Source organism: Pelobates fuscus, chromosome 1 (genome assembly GCF_036172605.1).
Source record: "Pelobates fuscus isolate aPelFus1 chromosome 1, aPelFus1.pri, whole genome shotgun sequence".
Classification (NCBI taxonomy): Eukaryota; Metazoa; Chordata; class Amphibia; order Anura; family Pelobatidae; genus Pelobates; species Pelobates fuscus.
Window position 1 is genome coordinate 227,413,942 of NC_086317.1, and position 21,910 is coordinate 227,435,851.

Here is a 21,910-nt window from a genome sequence, read left to right on the forward strand (position 1 = left end):
TCCTTTCAAACCCCATACTGTATGGTGGGTGGTGTCACTCATGTATTACTCTCTGTAATGTACAGCTTTACTGACTTCACACAGTATTGTAGTCCCTAATATCAGTGCAACAGCATGATATACACATCCCAATCTGCCTGAGATTACTGGGAGTTATGCTAATGTAAATAATTAATTAATGAAAGTGATTGCAGTTGCTATGCCTAAATCAGGGATATAATATCTTAATCAGGGCTGTAAAAATGAAGTAGTACATGAAAAAGAATGACAAAGATATAAATAATGATAATCAAAAAAAAAATAAATCCAAAATATAATGGAGAAACAAGTAATTCATTCAAATCAAATCCACCAGTGGCTATGGTCTGGTTCAGTGGAGGTATCCTGAAATTCCATCTCTGTGGATTTATTTTACACACCCATATTCCTTCTCTAGAAATCCCTACTTTGAATTTCAGTTGCAAACAATGACAAGCTTTAGCCACACGAGGCATCTCATTCATTTAAAAAAAAAAAAAAGGAAAGTGTAGTTGCAAAAGTGAATGGAAGCCACTGCATCAGATAGCACTGAAAATGACTACACCCTGCTAAAACAAATCATTCTGTTTGTCCCTGAAGCACTATTTCTGAGTATGAGTAATCAACATAAATGTTAGCAACACGTATCAGCAGCTATGACCATTCAATCATCTCCTAATCAAGAGACTTGCTATATGGTAAAATAAAACTGTGTTCTACAATATACTCAGCACTTAAGCAAATGATGTTTCAAAGTTAATGCTTTTCTTTCCTCTGGCAATTAGACTAACAAGATATAAAATAAATGCCAGGTGGCTTTAAGGAATACACATTAATGTATTTTATGGTAATCTGGTACATTTAAATAAATTGATCAAATGTATCAAGTATTAATAGAAATCAAAGAAACTTGTTAAACCGTAATGTGTCCAGTCTGTAAATACCACAGTTTTTTTTCCCAATATCGATAGATTAAAAAAAATATTTTAACATAGTGCTATCATAAAGAAAAGAAAAAAGCAACAACAGCGTTCTTCATTTTGGTTGATATGGAAACAATAATAAGATAGTAATAGAGACGCCAACATTCCTGAGAAAACATTAAAGCAATGGGGAGCACAAGGGCTGTGTAGAATGAGGAAGAGGTAAAAATGTATAATGTGTGAGAGTAGAGAAATAGGGAGGAAGATAAGTTGGGTAATGTCAGAAAAACGGAATAGAGCAGGGATGTGTTTTAAAGAAGAGGGATAGAAGACAAAGACAGGAGGGAGGGGGAGTCAGGGCATGTCAGGGCAGAGGGAAGTGAAATCAGAACCATGGATAGCAACAACTACACACACCATGAAAAACTGTGACAGAAAGTTAAAGGAGTTTGGTATAGATCGGAGGAGGAGGCAAACAGAAAGAATGAAAGAGGACTAAAGATGAAGAGAAAGTATATTGGGAGAATTTGAGCATTTTGAAACGGAGCAGAAAAAGGATGAAAAATAAACGAAACACAAAGAAAAAATGAAAGACAGTGAAGTAGAGAAAACATGGGAATGTAAAGAAAGGGAATAGTTGTGAAAATGTCACTGTATTCAGGGGTGCCCAAAAGGTAGATCCCCAGATATTTTAAAACTACAACTTCCATGATGCTTTGTCATTCTAAAGACATTGTAAAGGCATGCAAAGCATCATGGGGCTCTTAGTTTTACAACATCTGGGAATCGACCTTTTGGGCACCCCTGATATAAATAGTGTATATGTGATAAAAATGGATGGACAGATAGGTAGATAGACAGAATAATATCCAATTCAGGGGTTGAAAAACAGGAACTTTGATCATTACTATTATTATTGGCATTTATATAGAACCAACATACCCTGCAGAGCTTTACATTATTAATGTGAGTATGTAACAGCATATAAGAAACTCATACATTTTGACAAGAAACAAGAGGTTATTTGAACCCTGCTGGAATGTACTTACTTTATAGAGAAGGTATCAGGAACAGTGGAAACATGATGAAGAAAATACGTGTCAGATTGACGGGAATAGATATAGATGGGTGACTAGGTATATAGTATAGTGAAGAAAAGAAAAGATGAGTTCAGAAGGAGCAGAAAGAGTGCAGGTACAATGGGAGACAGAAAGCAGGTGGGCGAGAAAGAGCTATGTTATCTAAAATGTGCAAGCCTTTACTAAAAGCAGCATGCAAATAGGTGATGCTGTGTATAAGAGCACGCAGAGCCTTCCTGAGATGTAATAAGAAGGAAGGGAAGTGAGCTGCACACAGCAATATAAAACAACATTAAATGACAATATCAATCTAACGTGTCATAAAAAGGGTTCCATCTGCTGAGTTGCAGTGAATGAAAATCACAGCATACAAATTATTCTGGGAAAAATATTATAGTACAGTATCTAAAAGAGGTACACAGCTCCTCACACGCTGTTTCAATACACCAATGTGAATGGTCAAGTATGGATGCCACATACCAAGGTTTTAAAGTTGAACTCTTTTTTTTTAAATAGTGTTTTTCAAAATGCACCATATTTTTCTGTGTGATGAATTACATAAGCAATGAAATGTGGCAGAGCAAAGGATGACAAAAAATAAATAAAATTAAAATGCTAACATGCTCTATATTAAAGGCTATATATATATATATATATATATATATATATAGTATTATTATTACAAGTTCGAGTTGACTCTTCTCAATCCATACTAAAACGATTTGACTACTTGATGTGGGGTGGCATTTGGGCACCCCGGGCACCATAACCACTGAAATAAGCTTTTTTTAATTTCACTATTATCCCCAGAAGTGACACACAAGACAATAACCCAGGTCGAGTACAAAACTGGTGTAGTGTGAACTGAGGGGATTATGGTGTTTGGAGTGTTCCTAAGATTTAATAGAACACTATGCTTGGGTTAGAAGGGTGTTTAAAGTTTTTTCTGAATCAACAGCCGGTGCTATTGTTCCTTGTAGTTAGATTTGTTCTAACTGTAGTCATTGAACCGACTGTACTGCAGAATAATCTGCAGTTGACTATTTCTTTATGAAGCTTTATATATCAGATCACATCAAATCATAACATACATTTTTCTACTGATGACTCAATGTCACAATATATGAAAACATATTATAGATGTTCCCCAGTCAGCAAGCTTAATGCTTTCCTAGCACATCTTCTATCTATCTTTGGGTTGCTCGGTTAAACAGAAACTAGAAACATCGAGGGCTAGATTTATATCACTTGTACTTTTAGGGGTATGTTCACGAAGTAGGGAATTGTGCTAAGCGCATGCTAATTTGCATATTCAGTAGGCAAAACAGCAAATTTACTGACATCTCTCTATCTACACACATGAAGATCACTGCAAAACGTAATACATTATACATTATTTGTTAAGGTAAGTGAACTTAAAATGCATGTGATCGGAGGTTTAAAATCAGCAGTGAAATGGAACATAACTCTATTCACTCTTTCTGCATGGAGGTCTGTTACACTGGCAAATATATCATTTTACTGAAAGAATCAGAGCCTGGGACTATATGGCATTCCTCTCACGCTAGCATGCAGGGAGTAAAAGGAATGTGTCAGCAAATCAATTGTTCTTGCCTCTTGCATAGAAAGAAAAGTTTGCAAATGGTCACACCTAATATCCAGTGTGTTCAATACCATGCATGTTTTTTTAATTGTTATTTTGTGTGTGTGTGTGTGTGTGTGTGTGTGTGCTTTACTTGGTGGTATAATATGGACACTGATTCATAAATATGTGCTTATCTCAAAAGGGAAAACTCAAAAAAGTCCAAGTGCTTTTGCCTATAAATAATTGCTTTATATCATACCTAAATGGGTAAGTATTAATTTTGAGAAGCACGAAACTGGTACCATCACATTCAGGACACATGAGGATTATGGGAAACATGCCCTATCAGTTTCCTAAAGCACGTCAGCATAATGAAATGATTTACAAAAACCTAAGCTTTCAATAGAAATTGTAAACTTTACGCAGGATTTTCAGGAGACATAGGAAGAAGGAAGGGAAGCGAGCTGCACACAGCAATATAAAACAACATTAAATGACAATATTAATCTAACGTGTCATAAAAAGGGTTCCATCTGCTATAATTGTAAACTTTAAGCATGATTTTCTATATACCTCTTCCTTTAGGGTATATTTACATTACTCCCTATTATCCACTCAGCCTCTCTCTAGGTGCCCACTCCTATAGGAATATAATATACTACTTCCTATGTCTCCTGAAAATCACGCTTAAAGTTTCCAAATATAGTGAATTTATTCACTAGGGGTTACCCCCATTCAGGTGATTAATCAATATACATCATTCTCTTTCATTAGTTGTCATTTCAATAGAAATTGGCACTCATAAATTAACTTGGTGACACCCCCTCTTGCTGTCAATCAGACATCCAATCCTGTTACTGCTTGGTTGTTTAGCTCATTGATCTGCAGAAAGGGGACGGTTTGCAAAGGCTGGAGACGAAAGAATTGTAGCTTGTGCAAACTGTTTTTAGATAAACCCCCAATAAAAAAATGCATAATTAAAGTATGCAAGTTTTCATTTGGGGTATTTACTAAACAGCTATTTTTATTTATGCTATTTGGACAGTGGAGTAACCCTTTAAGTAAGAGTGAGAAGGTCTTGGCGATCAGGAGGGCAAGATTTATTTGTAGATACAATCTGCCCATCTGTTAACCCTTTGCAGTCTATGCATCAATAGGAGGACCATTTTACCTATAAATTCCTCCATTGTGTGAAAACATTCACTAACAATTATGGATATATATATATATATATTTTAGGCAAACTATTCCCATGAGCAGTAGGTTGTTAAAACTGTTAACTGAGAAAGTTTAAAATGTTCCTTTCACAATATATTCTCAGCTCAGAGAAGTGAATAATTAGGCATTGGCAAAAAAAAAACTCAGTAGAAGGCATGGCAAACCTATTCTTTTAATTAGAACACTCCCCAAATAAAACCTGAAATACATTACATGGCTAAATGTCTGTATGTACCTGCTCATCACACATCTTAGTATTAACATAGAACTAACTGGTCCCATTTTTGTACTATAAAATACTACATATTTCTGTATTTTACAAAACATGCTGGGACATTGATGAGAGGGATTGGTTAAGCCATAAGTACATTATTAACATTAGACATTGATGTAGTGAGTTTAGACCTGTGTCATAGGCAGGTGTTCCAGTTCAACAGAAAGGTGTTTGTTGGAATTGAGAGTAGAGATATGAGAATTTCCAGTTCTTTCAAATAACTATGTTAACCTTTATGGACTTCACCTTGTACACAAGGCCTTTAGAGTCAAACATGAAAGGACTTTTCACAAAATACTGTCACAAAGGTGGAAATACTCTCTATAGCTCTTCCATGGTTTGTGTTTGAAACTATGCAGTTAGCGAGATAGCATTTCCCTGAGATCTACCCTGAATGCTGGGCTGCCAGATAATGACCAATGAAACAGTTCTCTGGTGGATGTGTTTCCATTACTCCAAAGTTCAACAAAATAGATCTACTCCATGCATCCAGAAAAAAAACCTGTCATTACACATGGCTATCTATCATGCCCATCTCAGGATTATTTTGGCCCCTTGATCTCTTCACAATAACCTCTAAGACCACTTACTTGCAGTGGTGCTGATGCAAGCTTGAAAGACAGCCACTAGAGGTGTGTTAACCATGGAAAGGAAACATTGCAGGTTGTATAAAACAGTGAAGGTTTACATTGCATGGTTTAAACTACAAGAAAACTGCCCCAAAACCACATAGTTGAAGTGCTCTGGGTGCCTTTAGTTGTCCTTTAAATAAAAAACATTGGATATTTTCGTCAAACAAATTGGTGTAGACCAGTGGTTCCCAAACTTTTTAGGTTAAAGATGCCCTAATATTTCAGTATTTTTCCAAGGTACCCCGAGTCAAAATTTCTAAGTTGTATATCTGTACAGCGCTGCAGCATTTACTGGCGCTGTAGTGTAATGTACAGTTTTGGTGTTTGAAGGGGTGCTTGTATACATTTATTGTGTTTTAATACAGAGATATGTCTGTATTTGATGTTTGCGTTTGATTGCAGGGGTGTGTCTGAATGTAATGTTCTATTTTAAATGTGGATGTACATTTGTGTGAAGTATTTGTGTTAGATTGCAGGAGTGTGCTGATGTTTGACTGCTTGGATGTATGCAAATACATACTTACACAGATATTCATGCACGTTAACACACATGCATATAAATACACCGACACATACACACAAATTCATATAGACACCGATACACACCGACACATACACACACAAAGATACACACTGACATATACACACACATAGATACACACCGACATATACACACATGCACCCTGACACACACAAACATTGATACATGCCCACGCCATGACACAGATACACACTGACATAAAAACACTCTGACACATAGATGCACATACACAGATGTGTGTGCGCACACAGACACAGAAGCACACTGATATATATATATATATATATATATATATACACACACACACATAGATGCACAACCTGAAACGCACACATATACACACACTCATACACATACAAACACTCACACTCATACAAACACTCGTACTCACACACACTCTCACACTCATACACACACTCAAACTCATACACACACTCACACATGTACAAACACATACACATACTCATACACACACTCACACACATATACACACACGCGATTTTTTTTATATCTCCAACCACCCTCCAACCACCCTCCTGTTAGCTTACCTTATGTGCTAGGAGGAGCCTTACCTTACGGCTTGGAGACCTGCTGCTGTGGGAGTGAGGGGTCTGGAGCTCTTCAAGCTCCTCTCCCCTCACGCTGGGGCTGCCTCCTCTTCCTCCTGCACTGTCTCCCTGCAGGATGCTGGGAGGAAGTGACAGTCTGTCACTTCCTCCCAGCCGGCCAACATTACATGGCCCGATCGCAGTCTTAAATGACCACGGCACTTGACCAGGTCCCTGTTGAGCAGTAATATTTCCCACACAGTTTGGAAACCGCTGGTGTAGATGGCTTCTGGAGGGAAATGAAAATGCTGAAATAATCTACACTGAATCACTTACATAAAATTAGTCTGGCATTATCAGGGTTACCAGAAATACAATATTTCAATCATAGCTAAACTCATGTATATGGCTGCATGACTAAGGTCACAAGTGAAATTTCATTTTTGAAGTGACACTAACTATGCCAGGATTAGATATTGTGATTTTCCTGTGGTGATTAAGTTTGTTCCTTACATTTGTTTGCACTATTGCTGGGGATTGGCGGCTCCCTTAAGATGTAGGAACAGGACTGCTGTAACCTTTTTTCATGACTACTGGAGCAAAGGGACCCTCCACCATTTATGTTCATTACTGCTATTCACTTCATATATGGATGCTAACTTCCTTTCAGCTGAAACTGTTACTCTAAGTCTCCTATGCACAGTATGAATTCTGTTTAACTCCTTCAGATATAATTGTAACATAAGAGTCAATAATCTGCCTAGTTAATTTCTTAACTGTAGAATTCACTGATCATATTTTCAAGTCATCTCCTTTATGTGACAGTGGGTCATGGATGTAAATGTTAATTATATTAGGGCAGACAATATAGAAGTCGAGGTGAGGAATCAGAGCAAATAAGTTAATTAGAGTCAATGTGATGATCTGTACACCTCCCCAGTGCTATTATATTTTTCTTATACTATAGAATAGTTGCCAATTAAATGGCTGGTTGTTAAAAACCAACAAGCATCTTAAAAGCATAATAAACATCACAAGTAGTATGCACCATATGTTTCAGTCCACACAATTGCTCCTGCATACTGAGTTCATTGGATGGAGATCCTCTGCAAAATATATATTTATATATATATATATATATATATATATATATATATATATATATATATATATATATATATATATATATATGTATAATAGAACTTTATATTTCAATATTACCTTGTTTTTTTCAATATGATGCTATTTGAGTTAAAACATTTTTAAGCATATATTTTTCATCAAAAATCCTTCCCACAAACACAATAAAACTAAATAAAAATATTGGATCTTCTAAGAGCTTTGGAGATACCTTTATTATTTAAACTAGAATTCTCCATAGTCGGATGCATTTGTATTAAAGGACCACTATAGTGCCAGGAAAACATACTCGTTTTCCTGGCACTTTAGTGCCCTGAGGGTGCCCCCCTCCCGCCGGGCTCTGGTGTGAGGAAGGGGTTAAACTTACCTCTTTCTCCAGCGCCGGGCGGGGAGCTCTCCTCCTCCTCTCCGCCTCCGATCCTCCCTTTCGGCTGAATGCACATGCGCGGCAAGAGCTGCACGCGCATTCAGCCGGTCTCATAGGAAAGCATTTACAATTCTTTCCTATGGACGCTTGCGTGCTCTCACTGTGATTTTCACAGTGAGAATCACGCAAGCGCCTCTAGCGGCTGTCAGTGAGACAGCCACTAGAGGATTTGGAGGCTGGATTAACCCTAATATAAACATAGCAGTTTCTATAAAAAAAAGGGTTAATCCTAGAGGGAACTGGCACCCAGACCACTTCATTAAGCTGAAGTGGTCTGGGTACCTAGAGTGGTCCTTTAACTTTTGACAGCTACTTTAACAAAGACCAACGTTTTTTGTTGGCTCAATATCTTGATCAAGATGATCATAGTCCAATATTTGCACAGGCAAAAATGAGATCTGCTTTCTGCAAGTGAACTCGAGTGTGACAATTGTAGCCAGCTTTTAAAGAACAGATTGACATCTGCAGGACAGGACATGCCCTAGGATGGCACTGCCACCTGCTCTCTTTGTTAGCTTCAAACCATGTCAGCCTGGGACTGCACAGTCATTAAATAATAAAACTGGGCATTTCTAACAACGTCTATGAATCATGGCCTCGAGCAGTAAGAATGCCTTTAAATGAAGCCATTAAGCAAGGTCAATGATAATTGTACTGCATCCAGAAAAGTATTATTTTTAGGCAACCCAGTCTGCAATTTTTACAAAAATTATTTTCTGTTTAACTATTCCTTTGTTGTCACAATTGCTAGATTGTTTGCAATAATTAGTATTTAATTTTCTTTTTAAATTGTCTTCTATTAAAAGGAAAAACATAGCTTCTGATATTTCATTACACAAATGGGATATATAACTAGTTGGTTAGAGAAGTTTGAAAGTATAATAGTTTAATAGTTTGATCCTTCAATTCCAAGATTGCCAACCTTGAAATAGATTTTTTTTTTTAAAGGATCACTGTTAGAATAATTTTATGGACTTCGACTGCTGTATTTAGCAATAGTTTGCCCCTATGTGGATCCTTACACTGGCTTCCTGTATTCTATAGATGTCAATTTAAAATACTAACCCTTACCTACCAAGCTTTTAACCACTCTAGTTCCTATTATATTTCTTCACTGATTCATAGATATGTCCCTTCTCAGTGTCTCCACTGCACCGGTTACCTTCTCCTTTCTGCTGCTCGCACTCTTACTGCTAATTTGCGCTTGCAAGACTTCTCACAGGCGTCTTTTTTTCTTTGGAATAGCCTGCCTACCCTCAACAGACTTTCTCCTAGTCTTCAGTCATTTAAGAAGTCCATCAAAACTCATCTTTTCAGAAATGCTCATGGCCTCCCAGAGCAATTTCTATTTTACAAACCTGCCTGTTTGTTTGCTACCCTGTTGTGTTTTATACCCCATCTCCTCTAGAGTAGAAGCTTGTTTTAGCATGGTCCTCATCAACCTGTTGTTCTTGTAACATTTTGTAAATGTCTAATTTATTGTTACATTTACATTTTATTAAAGTGCTGCGGAATAATTTGGCGCTTTATAAATACCGATAATAATAATAGTGATGTTTTTTTCTAGAATGGCTATACTATTGCAAAGATCTAGTTGAGTAATCCTTGTTTGCTAGCTGTGCTACCTATGTTTAAAATAAATAGTACTCTTTTTATCTATTTTTCTGGAAATAAAATTTTAGTTAAGAGATTACTATTTGTAAAATCTAAAACCGAATAACATTGCTTCTGGCATTAATGTTGTCATCAAACAGCTGTAGTGGCTTGAGAACTATCTATACGAAAAAATTGTACCAAAGAAAAAATTGCCATTTGAAAAAATTGCCAATTTGGAAAATCTTTCTTAGGCAATTTCTTAAGACGCTTGTAAACTATTCAAAGTCACTGTTTAGCAAAATCTGAAATTGAGGCAGGTTCTACCTTTGCTACAATGCCTGTTGTATTTTACAAGGAAAACCTTCAAGGAATATTTCAGTACTTGAAACTAGATAGGACAGTTTAAGGTTGTAAATGCGGTAGAAGAAAAGACCCACGATTTATCTCTCCATCTTACAATAAAGTAGAAGTTGTGTGAAATATTACTGTAGAGGTTTGTAAATAGCCCATGTCTCATTTTTCTCTCTGAAGTCATTCTGCGAAGCTCCTCACAATGACTGTCACGGCGGAGATGAGAACAGACAGCACAATGTAATGTGTTGCTGAGTTTATAAAGAAATAAAATGAGAGTGTGGAATGTAACGGTATGATTTACATTCCAGGAAAACAAACTGAGCCAATTCTCCAGTGCGTTCTATCAGGGACCAGAAACAAAACACGGCAATGTTGTAAGACCTTTGGGTAGGGTCTTGCTTTAATATTATAGTAATGGCAAACTGTAAGGAAAATTAAAGCTTTTCCTGCAGCTAAAAAACATTTTCTTTGCATTTATAAGACCACATATGTAAACATCAGTTACACAACTAAGTAGACCAAGCAGCAAAGAGTCCAACACTTGTACATACTGGTGGTTCGGAAATTTATAACTAAAATGACTAAGGATATTAGATCTTTATGCACCCTTCTAAAATCATTGTTCCTTGTTTATGTCAGTGTTAAATTTAAAAAAAAAAAAAAATAAAGTTTCAGCATCTGGACCGATAAGTGCCTTCATCTGTTTTGGTTTAAGTACCATTTGGTACACGTCCAACGGCAAATGGGCCAAGCATGTAGAAATTAAAAAAACTAAAAACACAACAACAAGGAAGGTAAGGAATGTGCTGTATGCACAGCTGCCCCTAAATGAAAAAGATGCTAAGCATTCTGAGAAGCAAGAGCTGCCACCTGGCTTCAGGCTGCTAGATACCCAGCCTCTTCCATCCATTACTAATAGTCAACTTGGGGGAGTCAGCCGTGATCTTCCGATACGTATAATGGTAAATGCATGCATTTGCTGGTGTTTTCTCTAGCAGCATATTGATCATGTGTATAGCTATCTGACACTGGCTCATTCATGAAGAATACATCATTAATTTAAAGATCTGTTATAATGTGTAAAGGTTTAGAATGAGATTTTGCAAAACAATTTGCATTTAAAGAGTGCCAAACCTCTGTGCCATTCAAAACCATCACACAAAACTATTTTAACAAATACAGTGTTCACGAGCACACAGACTCTCAAGAGTAATGTAAAGGCAAAATTCTAAGTACAATAAATAAAAGTCTTGCATCAACTCACTCTTACTTGAAATCTATTTGCAGAAATTATCAGACGAAATGCAAATATCCAAAATATAGTACCATTACTCTTATGAGTGTGATTACTGGCATATACTGCAACTTGTTTGTCTTTGTGGAGTTTACCAGATACATACTTCTGGACCAGATCAAATAAGTTGCACTTTATATTTACAGAGCTAGATATATAGCTAGATAGATACATACATAGATATATAGACACACAGACTTGAGACACCTGACTCGTTGAATTGGTGTAATTAGGTAAAGTTCAGCAGACATTTACTATACAGAAAGCTCAGGATCGATCTGTTATACTAAATGTATGCTAAAATAGACAAGTCAGAAAAAAAGTGTAAGATGTTTGTGTATGCAGAGGCATGGAGGGGAGTGCGTGTTTGTTTTAGTGGGGCATTGTCCATGTATCGGGAAAGCTGAGCTAAAGGGTAGGCTTATCCATGAGCCATGAACGTGGCCAGCAAAATAGGTGGAAGGATTTTCTTAATACTGTACAAATATCTCACAGGCAAAGAAGGACTGCACTATTTGTTTATGATAAATTCAATGCAGTCATTTGCTTGTTTTTAGAAAACAGTGTATTAAAATTCCCCTAAAGGGCAATCTATTGAGTACATACGATCCAAGACACGTTCTAGATCTCCTCGTTAAACAAATATCTAACATTTCAATCTATGATGCTTTTATAGCTACCAAGAGATATCACACAGTGTGTGTGATTTCTAAACTATTGCTGGTGTTTACTTAAAGCTCTTGCTTCCTCTCCAAATATTAGCTTTAGGTGGAATTTTTAGATGGCACCAAGCCATTCATTACAATGCAAGAATACATAGCAGGCTTAGCTGCCCGGCACTCATCTGCATGTGTTCCAACTAGAAGCAGATAAGAACAGTGGTTCTGGCTTGACACTTTCCATATGAAAGAAATTGCATCACATTTCTGGAATACAAGTCAGATATGTTACTCCAGGTCCACAGGGATGTGACAGACATTTTAGCTGCAGAGAAAGACAACAGAGATATTCCTCTTAAGCATTCCTCCTTAGAGACATAAAATATTAATAATTACCATTCATTCCAGATAAGAAATTCAATTTTAGTTTACAATTTCATGTGTAGTCACAACATGAAATATGGTACATTGTTTTTTTTTTATTATTGTATTACTATGTTTTCTACTCACGTTTGTAATTTACCATGTGTTTCCATGACAACAACAGACATTCAGGGTCTTTACTGTATTTGGATGTGGCTCTTAATTATGTCTCGATATATTATATCAAATTATTACATCAGGTATCCACACACTAGGGTGTGATTTTTTGTTGTTACACAGTTTTGGAGTGTTGCACCTACCATAAATTACAATTAAATTGAAATCAAGTGTTCAGGTGGATTTCTAAGTTATTTACATGTGTGTATTGGAGAAGACCGGATCAAGAGCAGTTGAGATTTTAGGGGTTAGAAATCCCTTAATGGTATTTATAATTGCATTACTTCAATGGATCTCTGAAGTGGATGGCAAGTTTAAGCTGTTTAAAAATAGGTGATATAAGTTAGTCTTTGTACTTATATAAATATGGTTTATCCATTAAAACACATACTGACCCATGAGGACTGATGTATTATCATTGGCTAACCACTAGATAATTATCAATTACCTTATAACTTTACTTAATGTATCTTGTGTCTACTCAGGAATTAATTTATGATTTCAGTCCATGTTGAGATCAAGGAAAAAACATATCTCCACTAGAAGGTATGAAATTGGATAGCGGGGAGCAGTCCTATGGTTGTGTACTGATGATGGTCAAAATAGGCTGTGCATGGTCCCAGTCCCTAGCAACAATTAATACGCCGTGAGCTCAATAAGGCTGCTCTTGGGTTGCGATGGCCAGGGATAGTCCCTTCTATCACTGGATGGATCAAGGACCCAAACTGGGATTGAGATGTTTCCAAAGGATTTGAGACTAAACTGAAGAACGCACTGTAAATGTAGCGTAATTCCCATAGTTCAATCTCTACTGAGATTATATGATGTTAAACAAAAATAATTAGGAGTGCACTAGTAAGTAATCTTTGATTCACCCATCAAATTGCTCTTGACATGAACACAACTTCCTCAATTCTCTGGCAGTTAGTTCTATAGCAGGGGTTCTCAACCCAGTTCTCAAGAACCCCCTACCAGTCCAGGATTTAGGGATTACCTGGGTGTGTCTAAAGTGTTTAGAAAAAGAAAAGAAAAAACACCTTTGACACACCCAGGTAATCACCCAGGTAATCCTTCAGGACTCTCTAACTTCTTGCACCTCCTGTGAGACTGTTAGCTACCAAACGCAGGGCACTCTATTCTTATGTACTACGATGTAGTGACATCTATGTTATGTTCAACATTCCGTAATGCTTGTTAAACATCAGCGTGCCTGTTAAATTGTTATAGCAGATTATGCTGTGGCTATTTAAAGGAACACTATAGTGTCAGCAAAACAAACATGTTTTCCTGACACTATAGTGTTTAACTAACTATTTAGGTTTCCAGCCCCCATCCTATCACATGGGAAAGGTGGTTTTACCCATCTTTTTTCTCATGCCGCACCAGTCTTACAACTGATGGCCCCGTGTCCATGTCTTAGATCAACAATCTTGTTGATCTTGGGCAATACAATGCATCCCATAGGAAAGCATTTGGAGGCAATTGCACATGTGCAGCAAAATGCTGTTCTGCGCCAATCAACATCTCCTCAAAGAGATGTGTTAAATCAATGGATCTATACGGGAAACGTTCTGTGCCTTCAGGCAGAGTGTGGAGATGATGAACGCCAGTGCTGCAGCAGAGGACAAGGAAGCATCTCTAGTTGGCATTTGAGTGACTGCACCAGAAGTGTTACCAGGCAGCAGTTTGTAAGCACTGCATTTTCTCTGCTCAATAGTGGTTCTGGTGACTATAGTGTCCCTTTAGCAAATTTCTAATTACTTACAAAAAAAAACATAGAAACATAAAATGTGACAACAGATAAGAACCAGCCGGCCCATCTAGTCTGCCCAATTTTAGAAATACTTTCATTAGTCCCGGGTCTTATCTTATATCAAGGATAGCCTTATGACTATCCAACGCATGCTTAAACTCCTTCACTGTGTTAACCTCTCCCACTTCAGCTGGAAGGCTATTCCATGCATCCACTACCCTCTCAGTAAAGTAATACTTCCTGATATTATTTTTAAACATTTGCCCCTCTAATTTAAGACTATGTCCACTTGTTGTGGTAGTTTTTCTTCTTTTAAATATAGTCTCCGACTTTACTGTGTTGACTCCCTTTATGTATTTAAATGTTTCTATCATATACCCCCGTCTCATCTTTCCTCCAAGCTATACATGTTAAGATCCTTTAACCTTTCCTTGTACGTTGTATCCTGCAATCCATGAACCAATTTAGTAGCCCTTCTCTGAACTCGCTCTAAAGTATCAATATCCTTCTGGAGATACACCAGTGTTCTGTACAATGGCATGAGCACTTCCCTCTTTCTAATGCTAATACCTCTCCCTATGCAACCAAGCATTCTGCTAGCATTTCCTGTTGCTCTATTACATTATCTGTCTACCTTTAAGTCATCTGAAATAATTGCCCCTAAATCCCTTTCCTCAGATGTTGAAATCAGTACTCTATCAAATATTCTGTACTCTGCCCTTGGGTTTTTACGTCCAAGGTGCATTATCTTCCACTTATCCACATTAAATGTCAGTTGCCACAACTCTGACCATTTTTCTAGTTTATCTAAATCATTTGCCATTTGGCTTATCCCTCCTGGAACATCAACCCTGCTACATATCTTCGTATCATCAGCAAAAAGACATATCTTACCATCAAGACCTTCTGCAATATCACTAATAAAAATATTAAAAAAGAGAACGGGTCCAAGTACAGATCCCTGAGGTACCCCACTGGTGACAAGCCCATGCTTCGAATATACTCCATTGACTACAACCCTCTATTGCCTGTCACTCAGCCACTGCCAAACCAATTCAACAATATTGGAATCCAGACTTAAAAATTGCAGTTTATTGATAAGCCTTCTATGTGCAACAGTGAAAAAAGTCTTGCTAAGATCTAGGTAAGCAATATCTTCTGCACCACCCTGATCTATTATTTAGTTACCCAATCAAAAAAATTAATAAAATTAGTTTGGCATGACCTCCCTTAAAATCACCCTGTCATATAAAAATAAAATGATCTTGGTAAAAAGTTAGGTATTCAAAAAAGGCAAGTTGTTTGCAAAGTTGCTTCATGCATCTGACTCATATTCTAAAATGTGGTAGAGTGTTCACATCATGTGCGTTGCTGAATTGGAAGTTAAAATAATTCCTGTTGTAATCCGAACATCTTGTTAACCAAGAATAGCAGGAAGCTTTCTTCTGTCCTCTCCCTTCACAAGCGAAATGATGTAAGACATATTCAAAGCCTGCTGGCCTCTCCTGGCATTTTAAGGGAGGGAGTGGTTGTAGTCCTGGGTCAATCAGGGCGAGGAGCGATAAAGTCATATATATATATTTTTCTTTAATTAGCCAATGATAATACCTCAGTCCACATTGGTCAGCATGTGGTGTAATATATATGTTTTTTCTTGTCAGATTACTGCACTCTCCATACTACAAACCTTGGGATGCAGGTTAATTTGGTCACCCTTATACAGATTTACTAATCCAATCCTTTTACACAGGGAGATGGGAACAGGAAGGGCATCAACAAGGTCAAAGGAAGACCTCTTCATCTTCTTGTATTACTACTTCTAGTTGGCATGGTTAGGGTTGGTGAGGCAATCCCTATCTGCTTGTGCTTTATCTGGGATACTAAAGAGCCCCATTGATTTTATATATGTGGTTTTACAAGGTTGGCTGTCAAAGCCAGCTCAAGGTATTTTTTTAAAAAATTGGCTTCAATTGATTTATTTTTTCCACATGACCAGGTAATAGTGAATAACATGAGTATAAATTTGGTTTCATGAAGCCCTACTAAATAGACTTCAAATCTCATTTTTCAACTGACTTTTGTTTGAAAACAATTTGAAATGTCAGATTATGCTAAACTGACCATTTTATTTCAGGCAAACAATAAAAAATTTAGTCCTATGTACTAGCAACAGGAGGGAAAGTACTAGATTCATGACTACCATCTCCTTTCTACTTTGCTGCACATGGAGGGTCTTACCAAAGTGATTGTCATATTGTTATGACGGCATTGTGGTGCAACAGAGCTGTCGAAATACAGAGGGGCAGTGACATCTGAACTTGTAACCGGTGAAATCAAAGTATTCCCTCAACAAAGTAATTGCTTTAGCGTTAACACTAAGACCTATATTATGTTAACTGTTTCAGAACGCGCAGAATTAAATCAATAATAACAATTAACGTATCTTTTGTTGTGCACGGCATAGTGGAAAGACAGTAGAAGAATTCCTGATAGATTGTCATAGATACAGTAACAATATTCATTGTATAGAATCTTACGGACGTGAATTTACTTTGAAGGGGATTTGTAGGAGTCCACTCTCTGAAGCTAGAGGACATCACAGAAATGCAGGCATACTGATGGCCTAAGATATTACATGAATACTAGGGTAAAAGAAAGGGGATTTTAAAACTCTTAGCAGAAATGTCAGTTGAGCCTGAACACAAAATGAGGATCATAAAGGAACAATGATAGCAGCATACAAACAGCAAGTGACAGTAGACAGGAACATGCAATCTACAAGGGCCAAGCAGTTATCTTCTGTCAAATCTGATGTTTATATGTCTTTCACAGACAATAATGTAATGAGAAGTCGAGCCATTTAAACCTTGCCAAAGTCCCAGACATAATCTGTTTTGTCTTATAGGATACGCTAAGTGGTATTTTTTTATCAAAGAACTTACAGGCTTATAGAAAAATAAAAACAATTTCACCTTTCCATAGCATGTATCTGGTATATTATGTACCTTTAGCTAATACTCCAGAAGTTAAGGACATTGAGATAATTAATGTCCCCTTGTTTTAATGTTTCTGTTCACATGTAACAAACTAGATTCATCCTCTTAATGATAAAAAAAAATACATATAGCAAGACCATTTACTGGAAGAGAAAGATACAGATGGACAGATGGTAAAAAGATAGACAGATCTTTGCTATAGGCAGTTGTATATAAGCTAAGGAAAAAAAAAAATACCGGTATATATATATATAAGTGGTATAATTGTTATGTGTAACAAAATATACATCTATACATACACATGTTTGAGGGAAAGAAAACAAAGAAAATACAATACGAGGTATATGGGCACTCAGATCTTGGGATGAAATACATGTTTTGTATAATTTTCTCAATACCATAAACATGGATAAGCTCTATACACACAATGGGGAGCTCATAAACTCATAAAAATCCAATCTAAATATAAACCAGGTAAGGCATTTATAGAAGACATAAGTAGCATGCTCCATGCCAAGTTCATTCAATCCACAAATCCACAGAAAGGATCACTTTGTACCCAATGAAAAACATTTATTAGAGAATTTGGTGGATGACGGCACTGTTATATAAATCAGTCTGAAATCTGTAGATAACGACTGATTGAGGAAAGTGAAATTGCAAAAGCTAAATGGTCACAGTGATATACAGCATCATTATTCATTAACAGGTCGTATTTATTACACTGTATTTTATTATGTATTTCAGACCACATATAGGATGCCATAGAAAACTCTTGCTTAACCCTAAGTACGCTCCATTTAACCAGGTAACTGAGCAGCATATATTGCTGACATTGATGCAGCCTGACGATAAAACTGGATCTCACATAAATGAATGTATCTTGTAATTGTGACATCACTGTAGATAGCTACTTGATAATTTTTCAGGACCATCTAATGACTATGTGAACATTACCGATTGTCTAGGCCAGAGCTGTCCAACCTGCGGCCCCCCAGATGTTGCTGAACTACAACTCCCATGATCCTTTCAATTAAACAGATAGCAAGGGAATCATGGGAGTTGTAGTTCAGCAACATCTGGGGGGCCGCAGGTTGGACAGCTCTGGTCTAGACTCTAGAGTAATAGATCTAATGCACAACAAACAAAGCATTACGGAGCAATATGACATACCTCCATGATAACCCTAAATTGCCAAATACCGTCACAGATACCTTCCCAATAATCTTAAAAGTAATGAAATAGGTTATTCACTAAAATGAGAATTCAAAGTGAATGTCGAATTTAGGGCCGAATCAGCTGAACTGGAAGCGAGTTCGATATTTTATCAAGTTCGGCTATTTTTACCTTGAGTTCGAAATTTACTTTGAATTCATTTTGAATTCTCATTTCAATTAATAATAACTTTGTATGTTAACGTATTTGCCTTCAGAATGATATCTATATCCTTTCTGAAATGCCTTCTTTGACTTGCAACTAATTCTTTATCACGTCCACATTTCTAACCCTTTCCAAAAAGGCACACTCAACCACATGAGCTTTGCCCTCTCCCTCTCCTCTGTCAATCAATACGTCCCATGCATTTAATCATCCTGCACTTGCATCCTTTATGCCAAAAAAAACTGACTTGCCCCTTTCAAACACATATGCTTCCTCTTCCAGATGATATTAGATTGCAAGCTCTTCATCCTAGATTATCCATTGTTTTCAAAAACACACTCTGATAATTAATAGCTTCGATTAGGTTGAAAAAAAAGATTTATTTTAACATACTTACTGCCTTTTAAAAAGTTTTTCTCTAGGAATTAATAAAACTTCCAGCTAATACACATTCCAAGATTGTTTCAAGCAACATTTCACACTGTTAGTTTATAATCAAGCTTCTCAAAAGTATAACATATGACAGTTTGCCAGACTCATGCCTGTCACACTCTCTGCTGCCAACTGGCTGGTGCATATTCTATAATATCTCACAGCATCAGCAACAAGCAGAAAAACTCATGTTAAAATGTTAAGCTTTTAAAGATGCTCCATCAATAAGGTCACAAGATAAAACATGTTTTTATATATAGCAGAGATGTGTGACTAACACATTGAGGCTGAGGTCATCGAGTGAAGATTTAACACTTTCAAAAATATTAATACCATATTTTAGCTATTAAAAAAAAAACCTGTATCTATAACCAGAATTAATTGAATAAAACTCACTGTATGGAAAGTTAACATTTTATTGCACCTTAATCATTTAATACAGACAATTTAATTACTTTTCTGTATTTATATGGTTTATTTAAACATGGCTTGTTTTCCACCAGTATCAGTAATTTGTGTTTTGTTTATTTTTATTTTTGTATCTTTTTATAAAAGCAAAGTAATCGATTCTTGAGGTATACGGGAACAATAAGCTTTTAAAGCAGTTTGTACGATAAGTGGTTTATCTCTTTGGTGGACAACATGATTCAGGCTCCCATTTGTGCAATAGTGACATATTTTAATCTCACTGTAAAATACAAATACTTATCATCTACCACATCTTAACTCTTAGCTTATTGTGGATAGTATGGCACTGATTAGGTATGCAGTATTCAATAGTTTATATCTTTATAAAAATTAAGATTGGCCCCAGTAATCATTCAAAGAGTAATAGCTTTCCCTTTAGAACAAGAGATATCCAAACTAAAACTAAATACTTTTATACCGAGATCTATAATATCATATTCTGGTGAATTTTGCAGGCTTTTTTGTTTCTATACCCGAGGCTTATATGATAGCACAAAGCAGACTTGAAAGTAAATATTGGAAGGTGGTAAACTGGTTCTTGACTGTGAGCGTGATCCCACACCAGCATTGTGCACCTTAATCATGGCATTCTTCACCATTTCACTACCAGAGCGATACAATAATACAAACTAAACATGAATATTCTGTAGAAATGACAAAACCTGGCATGCACAAAGGAATATGCAGCTGACTGTATGAGAGGAAGATATGTCAATATTTACTTAATGAGCAGGACAATAGCTTCACAAAAGCACACAAAAGCAGTGCAACGGTTCAACTAATAATTCTATTATTATAAGACATATGTAAAAATATAAATTATGATGAAAGCTTATTTATTAATACCAATAGATAAAGATGAATGCCATCATCATGACATCCCAAATTACCAAAGGAAACATAAGTACCTCTTAGTGATACAGGTATTACAACAATGATAGCTACTGTTAAAGAAGTTTATGTCCAGATAGGGCTATAAATAAAGGGTATGCAAAATGCAATTATAGGAAAAGGAGATAAGACACACCTGTAAAATGTAATGGCACAAAAAAAAAAGACTTATATTACTCCATGAGTATATACAATAAGATGTGAAAATCATTGGAGGTAACATCATTTGCAACACTAGATTGCAAACATTTACACATATATTGGCATAATTCTGTAATAACACTAATATGTTAATAATGCTCCTAGAAAAATATCTAATTAAGTGCTATTATGGATGGCAATGCAAGCCACATTTTTTTATTATTATTTTTTGTTGTGAATACATATAACATTTAGCTGACAATTCACAAGCTTACATCTCAGTACACTAAACACACTTTATCTTTCATAAGAGCAACAACCCCATAATACCATTGCATGAATATGTCCTCAACTACAACAAATACGCCAAACGGATGCAAACTGCAAACACAAGACTGTTAGCACACATTGCATTCATCAGAATTAAAATACAAAGACATAAAGCAGACACTGGCACAGACAGCACATTCTTGCACAGGCAACTCATCATCTCTGAATGTATCAGCCTTCTCTCCTTCCAGCACCCAACCCAAGAGAAGTGAAAGGGTTAACTACCTTGCTCTGCAGAGTAGTAGCTGGGAAGGGTGAAGCAGACCAGGCAGGTGAGAGCGCTGCACAGCCCCATGCTGTGTGTGGATAGCCAGGGATACTGATGCTGGTGCTGATGCTGCTCTTGCTGCTGTTTGTAGCTCCCAGTCCGGATCCAGGCTGCTCCATAATAGGAAGGGGGAGGCGGGGCCGGAGCCGGGGTGCAAGCCAATGAGAGAGAGGATGAGGAGGGAGACAGCACGTGCTGGGGATCTGCGAGGAGAAGACAGAGAGCAAAGGGCACAGGGCGAGCAGGGGAGCGGGGCACGTGGTCATAGTGATAATGGAACGCTTTGTAACCCGCACAGAACGCAGCAGGACGTTCCAAGGGTGTGTGTGCATTTTGGGTGAAATAGTGTAAGTAAAGGTTTATTTTAGGAGTGAGTGTATTAATGTGTTCAGCGTGACATGCATTGTGAATGGCCAGTGCGAG

At 36.8% G+C, this 21,910-nt stretch overlaps 1 protein-coding gene across 1 annotated transcript in view; it reads right to left on the reverse strand.

Annotated features, from left to right (window-relative positions):
* Positions 1–21,545, reverse strand: part of EPHA10 (EPH receptor A10) — a 568,155-nt gene extending 546,610 nt beyond the window's left edge. Inside the window, exon 1 of the mRNA XM_063454942.1 lies at positions 21,445–21,545. Within this exon, the coding sequence (XP_063311012.1) occupies positions 21,445–21,514 (70 nt within the window). The 5' untranslated portion in view covers positions 21,515–21,545. The remainder of the gene's footprint in view (positions 1–21,444) is intronic.
* Between the last annotated feature and the right edge of the window lie 365 nt (positions 21,546–21,910).